This window comes from Danio aesculapii, chromosome 11 (assembly GCF_903798145.1).
Source record: "Danio aesculapii chromosome 11, fDanAes4.1, whole genome shotgun sequence".
In the NCBI taxonomy this organism is placed as follows: Eukaryota; Metazoa; Chordata; class Actinopteri; order Cypriniformes; family Danionidae; genus Danio; species Danio aesculapii.
In genome coordinates, this window is record NC_079445.1 from 17,992,546 (window position 1) to 18,005,681 (window position 13,136).

General features: G+C 36.1%; 1 protein-coding gene across 3 annotated transcripts in view; it reads left to right on the forward strand.

The window, feature by feature from the left end:
- The window catches only part of zmynd8 (zinc finger, MYND-type containing 8), a 39,754-nt gene extending 27,046 nt beyond the window's left edge, over window positions 1-12,708 (forward strand). For all 3 annotated transcript variants that reach the window (XM_056467929.1, XM_056467931.1, XM_056467930.1), the window contains exons 14-20: window positions 2,455-3,018; window positions 5,065-5,568; window positions 7,043-7,230; window positions 7,332-7,412; window positions 7,515-7,593; window positions 9,251-9,490; window positions 10,919-12,708. In XM_056467929.1, the coding sequence (XP_056323904.1) occupies window positions 2,455-3,018; window positions 5,065-5,568; window positions 7,043-7,230; window positions 7,332-7,412; window positions 7,515-7,593; window positions 9,251-9,490; window positions 10,919-11,094 (1,832 nt within the window). In that variant the 3' untranslated portion in view covers window positions 11,095-12,708. The remainder of the gene's footprint in view (window positions 1-2,454; window positions 3,019-5,064; window positions 5,569-7,042; window positions 7,231-7,331; window positions 7,413-7,514; window positions 7,594-9,250; window positions 9,491-10,918) is intronic.
- The last annotated feature ends 428 nt before the right edge of the window (window positions 12,709-13,136 follow it).

Sequence of the window (13,136 nt, forward strand, 5' to 3'; positions counted from 1 at the left end):
CGTGGAGGATCTCAGACTGGCTAAAGCAGACTCTAAATCATCTGTCCTCATCTTGCTGGATTTATCAGCTGCTTTTGACACTGTAAACCACCAGATCCTGCTATCTACGCTTGAGTCACTGGGCGTCGCAGGCACTGTTATTCAATGGTTCAGTTCTTACCTCTCGGACAGGTCATTCAGGGTGTCGTGGAGGGGAGAGGTGTCCAACCTACAGCATCTAAACACTGGGGTACCTCAGGGCTCTGTTCTTGGGCCACTTCTCTTCTCTATCTACACGGCATCTTTAGGAACAGTCATCCAGAAACATGGTTTTTCCTACCACTGCTATGCTGATGACACCCAGCTATACCTCTCTTTCCACCCTGATGATCCCTCGGTTCCAGCTCGCATTTCAGCCTGCCTGTCAGACATTTCACACTGGATGAAAGATCATCATCTCCAGCTTAACCTCACGAAAACGGAAATGCTTGAAGTTTCTGCCAACCCGACTCTTCACCATAACTTTTCAATCCAGATGGATGGGGCAACCATCACTGCATCCAAAATGGTAAAAAGCCTTGGAGTAACGATTGATGACCAACTGAACTTCTCTGACCACATTTCTAGAACTGCTCGATCTTGCAGATTCGCACTCTACAACATCAGAAAGGTCCGACCCTTCCTATCTGAACATAAACTGGACTATTGCAACTCTCTGCTAGCCGGGCTACCAGCTAGTTCTATCAAACCTCTTCAGCTGCTTCAGAACGCAGCAGCACGAGTGGTCTTTGATGAACCCAAAAGAGCACATGTCACTCCGCTACTCACCCGTTTGCACTGGCTGCCAGTTGCTGCCGCAATTCAAAGCTCTGATGTTTGCTTACAAAGTGACCTCTAGCTGTGCTCCTTCGTATCTGCTCTCACTTCTGCAGATATATGTGCCCTCCAGAAACTTGCGTTCTGTGAATGAACGTCGCCTCGTTGTTCCATCCCAAAGAGGGAAGAAATCACTTTCCCGAACTCTCACATTCAATCTGCCCAGTTGGTGGAATGAACTCCCTAACTACATCAGAACAGCAGAGTCACTTGCTGTCTTCAAGAAACGACTAAAAACGCAACTGTTTAGTCTCCACTTTCCTTCCTAATCTGCAACTGCCTCTCTGGCTATACCACTAACTGTGCCCTCTCTCTATCTCTCTCTCTCTCAAGAAAAAAAAAATAATAATAAAAAAATAAAAAAATAACAATTTTTTACTAATGCTTTGCTTCTTAGACTTTACACACCTGAAACTTGTCTATAGCACTTGCTCACTGCTGCTCTTATAGTTGTGTAAATTGCTTCCTTGTCCTCATTTGTAAGTCGCTTTGGATAAAAGCGTCTGCTAAATGACTAAATGTAAATGTAAATGTAAATGTTAGTAACTATACTATGGACCACATTTTGGTTGGCCGATGCGATCGGTTACTTTACCAAAGTTGGCATCCCGGTCGGAGGGGTTACAGACTGTACCAAAAAGCTAAGTTTCAGGGGCAGGGTGAAATTACGAGAATTTTCCGAGAGAAATAACAAAACAGGAGGGTGGCGGTAGATGGGTCTGAAATACAGGAGACGCCCAGGTAAAACAGGAGTGTTGGCAGATATGCAGTATGGGTCATCTGACCAATCAGAGCAAAGTAGCTTCTCTAAAAGGCGGTGTTTAGAAAGACTGGATGCTTGAACAAACCATTTCAGACATTGTCAGAAAAGAGACTAAAAAGTTAGTTAGTTTTTATCCAATGATGGCAAGCAAAGGGGTCAAAGGGGTCAAAGCACAGGTAAGAAAAAAACCACTATAAAAAAACGTTCGGTAATGATGGGCAAATCAAGACTTCGCACTGAACTGTTCAGAAAAATTGGGCTTATATGCGTGAATATCAATTGGATACACCTGCTTTTACAAATAGTCCCAGGCAGAGAGGCGTATGGGAGTTTGAGTCTGAAAGTACTGTTTAGAATTCGGGTGATAGTTCCCTCTAGTGGTCCGCAAGGTAGGAGACCGGAGCTTCACTTACAACATATACATGCAATTCTGTAAATACATAAACAGCAAGATAAATTGTTCTTATAAATATAAGTACAGTGTTTATGCCGTAATGGATTTACAGTAAGTTACTGGTGAACTGCTGCCAGTAAGTTACTGTAGGTCCTACAGGAAATTATTAACAGTGAATATATCTGTTTTGTTGTTACTTTAGGAAAAATACTCAGTCAGAATTTTTATTGATTCATTTTTGACACACATACATACATACATACATACATACATATATATATATATATATATATATATATATATATATATATATATATATATATATATATATATATATATATATATATATATATATATATATATATATGTATATATATATATACACACAATCATGCAGAGTTTATGTACAACTTGAAAGTTAAATGTTTGCTCTGTCTCACAGGCATAGATGAAATATCTGAGGACGTGTATAAAGGTGTAGAGCATAGCGATTCAGAGGAATCTGACAAGTCTGACTCCAGCGACAGTGAATATGGCAGCGAAGATGAACAGAAATCCAAGAATGGACCAAATAACAAAACTGCAACTGATGATAAAAAGGAGAAAGAGCCACCCAAGAAAAGGTCAAAACCATCTGCTGCTGGTGAGGACAAAGACATCAGCAACAAGTCTAGTGCTATGGCCAGTACAACGGCCAAAGCAGAAACTGGTCAAAAAACAAGCACCCCTGACCTGATAGCTAAAGACAAATCAGGCATGGACTCAGAGAAAGAACCTCCTGAAAAACTGAAAGCTGCTCCCGCATCCCCAGATGCCAGAGAAAAAGGCAAGAGCTCTGAAGAGGCCAGTCAGCCCGCATCAGTGGATGTAGACATGGACTCAGACTCCGAGAGAGAGCTGGTCATTGATCTGGGAGAAGAACAGGCAGGGAAGGAGAGGAAGAGGAGCAGGAAAGATTCAGCCGCTGTCACCACACTCAAAGAACCAACAGCCTCCAAATCTGAAGGTAAGATTTACAGCACTAAATAATACTGTGTGACAGAAGTTGGTTGACTGGTGTCTTGTTTAGTTCATTTGTCATGCTTTCTGTTTAGTTTAGAAGTCATGGTTGTCATTGTCTCTTGTCTTTCACAATTGTTACCATGGTTTCTCATAAATTGAACATGTTTGTTTGTTTTGTTGCTTACATATTTTAGTGTAAAAATGCCACTGTTTTTTAAATTTATAGATATTAATATCTACCAGAGTATTACCACAAATACCATGGTTTGAATTAGTGATTACCATGCAACGGTTTGTTAAATACATTTTTTTGGTAAATCAATGGTTAATATCCGGGTGATGTGTTGCTATAGTTTTCTGTCTTTCAACTTCTTTTGAAAACACATTTCTTGCATCAAGTATTTTTGTCAGATTGATGTTTGAATATGCGCTTAACGATTAATAACTTACTAATTGAATGAAACAAAAAAGTAGTGTATGTTCAGTATATGTTGAAATGTTTCATAAATATTCAAGTATTTCTATTTACAACCAATGTGAATGTTTTTTTTATTAAACAGGGGAGTACAGAATTATACATAAAACAGTATACAAGGGAATTAACAACAAAAATTAATCATGTACCTTAAACCTACTAATAAAATCATTGCATGGATAGTATCTATGTAATATTTTAAAATTAGTTTCTTTTACTTTATTATCAATTATGTATTTTGTAATATCTGTCCAGTTTTTTGGGGAAAAGAAGAATGAAGGGAATGCTTGTTTCCATTTAACCATTGCTATTGGAGGAACACTTTTATCTGCAGTTAGAATTTTCCATCCACGATAGAAAGGCCCTTAATAGTAAGCTCTGGAAGAGAACCAGATACATGGTTATATATTTTTGCGGTTTTAATAAGGTGAGATAATTTTGGGGAGATACATTGAATAAATTTTTGTCCTCATTCAAAGTAATTTTTAAACCAAAAGTGTTGATAAATTCATTGTAATTATATAAATCCCCTACATGATTTAATAAGTCTGTAACAAAAATTAATGCTTTTTTAAACATAATCATTCCAAAATATGGACTTGTTTTTGAATAAGATATACTGATTGTTCCAGATAATACATGAATGGGGGGAAAAGTTATGCTTATAAATCAGTTTCCATGTATTCAAGGCTTGTTTATGAAAATTGGACATCTTAATAAGAATTTTAGAACACTTAAAATCACAAGTTAGTAAAAAGTGCAGGCCACCACATTTTTCATTAGTGTGAACGTTATTAAAATATGCCTCTGAGGCAAACCGGATGTCAGTTCACGTGGCTCGCTCTGTTCATCTGGCGCCATCTAGCATCTCAGTCCAGCACTGTGGTGAGAATCACTTCAGAGGTCAGTATGAATATGAATATCGTTCACGGTTCGTCGTCTGGTCAACAGCCGATTGTTTTGTTCGTTGTTGTAGACTTTTTTTTGTACCGCGAATTTTGAGGTAATTTAGAAACTGGTAAAATAATAAAACCATTTACATTTCAATCGATAATTAATGTCTACTTTTGTATGTATTTGCGAAGTAGGCATGCTAACGCTATATAACTAAATGCAGTAACGTTAACGAGTATACGATAATGTGCAGTAACTTTACATTAGATATCAAGTCTATTTAGCTTTATTTCTTTATTGAGATTTTGAATTATGCTACAAGTGAAATGGCCATACCCAACTCTGCTGAATAAAGAAATTAATCGAAAAAGATTTATTGAAAAATGTATTCTATTAAAAATGAAAGAAATATGATTTTATTGGTTTTATTGATTTTATTTCGATCTTTATTTTGATTTAACTTGATTTTAGTAGGCCTATTCACTGTTTTTTTTTTTATAAGTTTAAGTTTTCTATGTAGTTATTTAGTACATCACATTGAACTAAAATGAATTGAGACATGTTGACTTTGCAATTATCTTAAATTAAATGTTTATATATGTCAGTGTTTATTCAACAATTCACCAATTTTTGGGGTTTTAGTTAAAAATCTTGATTTATATTTATTTATTTTGGCTGTAGGTAAAAAAACTTCAATTTCAAGCACTCTCACCCAGCCTCAGAACACAGTCCTTTCCTCCTCTCCAACTATGAAAGACCCATCTCAATCCCCCATGGCCGTCCCGCTCAACATAATCCCCCTCACCGGAGCTGCAAGCAGCACCAGTGTGACCTCCTCCTCTACCCTGCCCATCAGCACTGCCTCCACTGCCAGCAGCTCATCACCAATCACTACCAGCACAGTAAAGAAACAGCGACCCTTACTGCCCAGAGAGACTGTACCTGTGGTGCAGCAGGCCGTCGTCTGGAACCCCACCACTAAATTTCAGACGTCCAGTCAGAAGTGGCACATGCAGAAGGTGCAGAGACAGCAGCAGGGCCAAACACAACCGGCCACACAGGCCCAGGTGTTGACGCAGGTGCAGCGCAACCAGCAGCCCCAGCAGCAGGCACAGGTCTCCTCTTCCTCGTCGGGACAGCAGGCTTCGTCCAGCACCAGATACCAAACACGACAGTCTATGAAAGGTGTGCAGTCATAGTAGATATGAAGACCGTTAATACTGTTACATTAATTGTCCATAAAATGATTTTAAAAATAATGGTTTCTATAAAAATATAAAATATGAATAGCAATTTTAATCAGCATAATATAATGACTGCATTCAGTTATTGCATTCAATTATTTTAAACGCTGTTCATTATTTTCACTGGCCACAATTTCATTCCTTTATTCATTTTCTTTTCGGCTTAGTCCCTTTATTAATCAGGGGTCACCACAACGGAATGAACCGCCAATTTATCAGCATGTGTTTTTACGCAGCGGATGCCCTTCCAGCCGCAACCCAACACTGGGAAACACCCATACACTTGCATTCACACACACATATATACTACAGCCAGTTTAGTTTATTCAATTCACCTATAGCACGTCTTTGGACTTGTGGGGGAAACCGGAGCACTCGGAGGTAACCCATGTGATCACAGGGAGAACATGCAAACTCCACACAGAAATGCCAACTGACCCGGCTGGGGCTCGAACCAGCGACCTTGCAGTTAGGCAATTGTGCTACCTATTGCTCTCTGGCCACAATTTGTTGTTAGGAAATTACATGTAATGTGCTGTAACATTGTATGATTAAAGTCATCCAGCGAATTATATAAATTAATCTTTACTAATGTAACATAAGCACAGACCCAGTAGACTGATACATATGTGTCTTTTCCTGAACTTTTCAATCTTTATTTAGGGCATAACCTATGCTCACATGAAAACTTGCCAAGACAGGTATTTTGACAAAGTTTTGTTTGTGTTTGTCTGTCTATGGACTAAAAACACACAAATGAGAAAGTAATTGCACACTATCTCAGCCTTTTTGTGCAGGGCACAGAAAACAGCACAGAAGTATCAAATGAAGTTCTTTGTTGCGTCTTCTCAAGCGTGAGTTGTTTACTTTGATCATTTTTGTCAATGGCCCCATTCTGTAGAGCGAATCCTTCCTGCAATTGTCAGTGGTACACACATCTGAAATCCACTTGCATTTGGTGGATTGGCAGGTGTTAAAGGAACACAATTTTTTTGAAAATAGGCTCATTAGCCATGGTACGGCAGCAATATTTCTTGATTATTACACCAGAATGAGAGTGTAGTTTATGACATAGAAAATAGCAACTTTTAATTTTCCATAGGTCTTAGTACATGATGTAACTACAGAAGAGTCAAGCTTTAAATGGGAAAAATGATCAAAACCCTTTTTTGAAAAAAAAATTTTGTACGAGATGCTAATGGTCTAATCCGATTTAATGATTTATGCTAAGCTAAGCTAAAAGTGCTTCTGCCAGACCCGGAGATTGGCTGAATGGATTCACAAATGGTAAAACACAACTGTTTATGAGTTGTAAAATAAGCCTATTTCCAAAAAAGTGGAGTGTTATTTTAATGTTAAGCCCCGAATACCATTATAAAAAAAATAATAATCTGTGGTGTGTTTCTGTTCAACAGTACAGAAAGACTCCTCTCACACCACCTCCACCTCTGCGGTCACACTGGTAACCAGCACACCGGTGTCGGCCACCATTATGGCAGGATCCACTGTCAGCTCTTCATCAACATCAGCCACAGCTGGAGACTTCCAGATCCCCACCACCTCTGCAGACGTAGCGGCTGATATAGCCAAGTACACTAACAAAGTGAGATTGCTGGGGTTCACATTAACAACAGAAGACAAAATCATTTAGATTTGGCCCATAAATATAATAGCTGATTATTACCGGTTGTGTTTTATTAACAGATCATGGATGCCATTAAAGGAACGATGAATGAGATATATAATGATCTTACCAAGAGTACATCAGGAAACACAATAGCTGAGGTTAGGATTTATTTTGGTACTCGGGACATGAACAAAGTATTGTTTGTGAATAATTTAACAACTTGAGGATATGAATAATACAGCATTTTTACACTGTTACAGATTAGACGGTTGCGAATTGAAATTGAAAAACTGCAGTGGCTACATCAACAAGAGCTGTCAGAGATGAAGCACAATTTAGGTATGTAGTTATTGTTATACTGTTTTTGTTATTATTATTAACTTATGAATGCACCAGCATTAATATTATGACCAATGAAGTGATAATTAAAATCTTGTTATAGCTCATATAGTTAACTATCTACAGTGCCTAGCATATATGAGTACACCACTCACACTTCTTGATCTTTTAAATTCATATTTTTAATAGGAAGCTATACAATATTATATTTGTGCATATACATTCAATTAGTCAGTACTCAAGCCAAATCTGAAGCTTATCTAACAAAATAACTTGCGATAACGGTCCAAAAAGTAGTACACCCAAATTTATCTGTTATAGAATAATATTAAATACAAATTTTAAAAAGATGAAAAATCAAGAGAAGCAAAAAATTTGAAAAATGTAGTTGAAATCTTGTAGGTTGTAATTTATTTAGCAATTTTTTGCTTGAATTTAATTGTATCATCTTTCAATTTCTTTCTTTTTTTTATATTTATTTTTTGAACTTTTGGCTTAATAAGATACGACAGTATTGAGACAGGAAGCGAAGAGGGAGATAGAGTAGGGAAATGTCCCCAAGCTGGGATTCGAACTCAGGACGCCCTTTCGTGCTACTGCACCATATGTGGGCGCACTAACCACTTGGCTATTGTGCCGACATTATCTTTCAATTTCTAAATATGTTTGGTGACTAAAATATTATTTTATTAAATATATCTGTTTAATAAATCTGTTTTGTTTAAATGCACCAAAATAAATTGCCTATATTCACTGAGAAATGGATAAAAATATTCATTTTCAAAATGGGGTGCACTCAATTATGCTGAGCACTGTATATGTTATATAGTTAAATGATATGTATGGGAGTATGGAAGCCCATTTCCACCACAGAATCAAAAATTTAAATCGCACAATGTGACTTTTTATCTTGCATTTTTGAAGTAATAGCTCACACTTCTGAATGTTAAGAGATAATCTCAGAATTGCATGAGAAAGTCATGAATGCAACTGAGAAATATAAACTCTGAATGGCAGAAACAATCTTTCATATAAATCTGCTGATATTACAGTTCTATTTTTTCTATTTAAATTCAAAATAAAAACCTGAAGTCGTTTATTTATGATGCTCAAATTCAAAAGTGAATCACATCTTAATGTATAATGTGAAAAATAAATGTTAATTTCGTGACTTTGTGTAGATTATTTATTCCTAAATACAAATTCAGATCCACTCTTATAAATAAAAGGCTCCTTATTGGCATTGATAGTTCTGTGAGGAAACATTAGGATCCATAGACATTTTAAAATCAACAAAACTTATAACAGTTTCCTGTTAGTAAAGAAGTGAGGGATTTATAAGTGTGCATTTTAACTTCCTATGCATTATGAGAATATGCATTATTCTCTTAAGTAAGGAGAGATCTCCATTTAATTATCATACTTAGAGGAAAAAAGTGCTTTATGCATTATAAAGCTTGAAGCATCAGAATCGACACTCTGTATTGGCCAATCACTATGACAAGGAATTGGTACTCGGTATCAGCTGCAAAGATTCTGATAGGAGCATCCCTACTGAGAACTGATATTACTACAATATATTGTGTATCCTTTATTTTAGCTTTTCATCCATAATCCATATTTGTATTTTTATGTTTGGTAAATGTGATCTGCTCAGAGCTAACCATGGCAGAGATGAGGCAGAGTCTCGAGCAGGAGCGAGAACGGATCGTAGCTGAGGTCAAGAAGCAGATGGAGGTGGAGAAACAGCAGGCTGTGGATGAAACTAAAAAGAAGCAGTGGTGTGCAAACTGCAGAAAGGAGGCCATTTTCTACTGCTGTTGGAACACCAGCTACTGCGACTACCCCTGCCAGCAAGCACACTGGCCTGAACACATGAAGTCCTGCACACAGTCTGGTAAGATGTAGCAGATGCTCAGAATCAACATTTAAGTAGTAGGAGTAAAAAAGAGTCAGAATTATTAGCCTTCCTGTTATATTTTTTTTCTCTTCCAAATATTGGTATATAAAATATAGCATTTTACGGTCATTAATTTTATTCTCCTTAAGCAATATTTTTCTTTTCGATAGTCTACGGACCAAACCGTTAATATACGGTGATTTGCCTAATTAGCCTAACTTACATAACCTAGTTAAGTCTTTAGATTGCACTTTAAAGGGCACCTATTTTACCCATTTTTCAAGATTTAAGTTAAGTCTTTTGTGTCTCCATAATGTGTCTGTTTCAGCTCAAAACACCCATCAGATTATTTATAATACCTTTCAGAATATTCAAATTTTCTGCTCTGAACACAATGTAGCTGTTTTTGTGGCCTGTGCCTTTAATGCTAGTTCACCCCGCCCACCGTTCCCATGTGCCTGTCAGAGTGTGCCTCAATCTCCGACTAGGCTGCGTCAGATAAACAGCACAGTGACAGACATGAAGGAAGCAGATCTCACGTAACGTTTGTGAGAAATACTACAGTAAGAACTTTATCAGTGATTATTTGATGTATTTGTTGTGGAGTCCTTCTGCCTTCTTACATCCACAAACCTGAATTGAAGCGTCTTCTTTTATAATTGTACTGACACACGGCTGTGGTGATAAAGTACAGCGATTTTACCGTCTTTACTTTATTACAAACATACACTGTTTTAAAAACGTTTCAAACTTGTAAAACTCATTCTTGATCACAATTGATGATGACTGATGATCACAGCGAGCTCAACAGAGTCCCAGTTGCTTTGCGCACATCCTGTCTTGTTGATATGATTATATGCATTACAACAAAAATATGTTAATACTCAGCTGTCAATCAAATTGGGGGTGGGAAAACCACATGCCTTCGTCACAATGCGATGGGCCTTAAAATGAGAGAGAATTGGATCCTATTTTAACGTCAGGGAAAAAAAAAAGAGGCTTATTGTCTTTAAATCAACCCAATATGACTGTGGACACACTATACCTACACACAGTTCTTTCCAAACAGCTTACAAAAAAAGATGATTTTCATTATAGCTATATACTAGTATCTAGAAAAATATCTAGTACAATATTACGTGCTGTCATCATGGCAAAGATAAAGAATATCAGTTATTAGTTATTAAAACTATTATGTTTAAAAATGTGTTCTTTCTTCTGTTAAACAGAAATTGAGGAAAAATATACAGGGGCTAATAATTCAGGAGGGCTAATAATTTATATATAATAACTGTATATAAGCATGAAACAATGAACATTATTTCTGAAAAACTAAAGTGTTTATAAATTGTTCTACCTCTGTGTATATGGATACAATACTTTTAAAGAATGAACTAAATAATGAATATACTTTGTACATTCCAGCAACATCATCGCAGCAAGAACAAGAGTCAGAAGGCAGCACAGATGTTACTCCAAAGGCTCCCGGGCAGCCAAACAATGGACCCAACTCACCCAGAGAGACTGTATCTTCCACACCTGCAGACAAAGACGGTGAAGTGGATAAAGCCAAGGACAATGTCACTGTCACAATGTCCTAGCTCACATGTACAAAACGCACACTACAACAGCACTTACATCTGTACAGCTGTACATAGATGTTGTCAAGCTCTTCATTACAATATCCTTTTAACTACGTTTGTCTTGTTTGAATGTACTTTTATGTTACGACTACGTCTGAATGTTCCAAATCTAAGACCACTAGATTATTTCCTGCTGTAGAACTGAGAGAGTTGTCAAATTTATTTCTTTTGCGTATGTGAGGTCTGTTGACATTTTAGTTAGAGTCGCCAAAGTTATATTTATAATATTGAGAACACCTAATTGTCTGAAAATTTTCTAGAATGAGTAACAGCCAATTGTTTATGTTCAGTCTGAAAAACTAGTACAGAATGTTGTTGTTTTTTATTTGTAATATCATCAAGATCATTCACAGTGGCAGTTTTTTTTTTTAATCTTCATTTCAGATCAGAAATGTTTATTTTTTGTATTTTAAAGTACAGTACTGTGCTGTATTTCTTAGAATATCTTATTTATGATAATTTATGAAAAGACCATTTGGTTATGAGACTACATTATCAACACTTCACTTAGACGAGTTTAAACACTGTTTCAAAAAATATGATTATTTTCTTGTTCAGTTGTCCATCTCTGTGAAAAGAGGATGCAACGACATGCTGAAAAATCTTTTATCACAGATAGAAAAGAGTATTATAAATCTGAGACCGGTTTCCGGTTGTGTCTTAAAGGGATAGTTCAACCAAAAATGATAATTCTCATCATTTTTTCACCTTCCACTTGTTTTAAGCACGTAAGAGATTCTTTCTTTTGCTTATAAACAATAAACACGTACTAATAACAGAAATATGGACGTACATATTGTTAAGTGAACCAAGTGATTACATCGAAGAAGAGCATCGGATGGGATTGGTTCTTTGAAATGTACTGTTCGAATGAACTGATTTGTTGTTGGGGGGGGGGGGGGGAGTGCAGGGTGAGTAAACGATAGCTGAATTAAATTTTTTTTGGGATGAACCATCTGTTTAAATGCCTTCAATTTTTGTTCACCTCTGAGATACTGTTGATGTTATAGTTTTTGTCATCAGTATAAATTATTTTTCATTTAAATTTGCCTTAAAGTTGAAAATTCAGTGTTGAATGACTATATTGTTGGTGTCAAAAATGTTTTTGTCATATGTGTCCTTCTCAAAAGACCTGAATATTTTTTATTTAAACACTGGCCAATTTTACAGATTTTTTTTTTTAAATCTGATTTTAACATGACTGTAACTTCACATATGATGTATGTAATGTAAGGAGGAACTTGTTTAATGCTGTTTTTGTCAATTATAATTTTGCATATATCATTCATTTTGATGCTGTATTCTTTGTGAGTGAAGAGCAAAGTCGTTTGACCCCATAAGATACTGTATATGTGAACCGCAAACAGAAACATTCCTGTGTTATGCTGTTAATAGTGCATAAATATGTTATTCCAAACCATATTCAAAAAAGCAAAGGGGATTTCGGTCTAATGAAGAACCAATAGATGTTTACATATTGTATATAAATAAAGATCTGGTGGTCTAAATTGTAATTTAGTTTTTGTATGGTGCAAGTGTATTAAAGAGAACACCTGATGCAAACGTTTCAAACTGAAGTTCTACTTTGATGAGTGATTGAGATTACTCTGGATGTCACTATTAAGCCTGTTAGGTGTAAATGTAATTCTTAAAAGTAGTGTTTCAGCTGAGGTAACTAATATTGTTTAGTACATGCATTATTCTAACATATTCTAAAGTATTTATACATATTCTATCTATTCTAACTGTTAGAATTGCTGTCAAATCTTTTAACAATGGTTAGATCTGAAAAAAGACACAAGGGCACGTCTGAGTCTGTGTGTAATATCATCTCTAATAATTTGCACTGTTGGGGAATAATATAGTTACATGTAATGTATTTTAATTAAATGAATTTATCTGCTATCCATTACATTTACTGAGAAAATAAAAGTAATTTAATTACAGCTACTTGTTTAAAAAATGTTAATTTCAAAGGGGTTTATAGTGAACATTTTCTA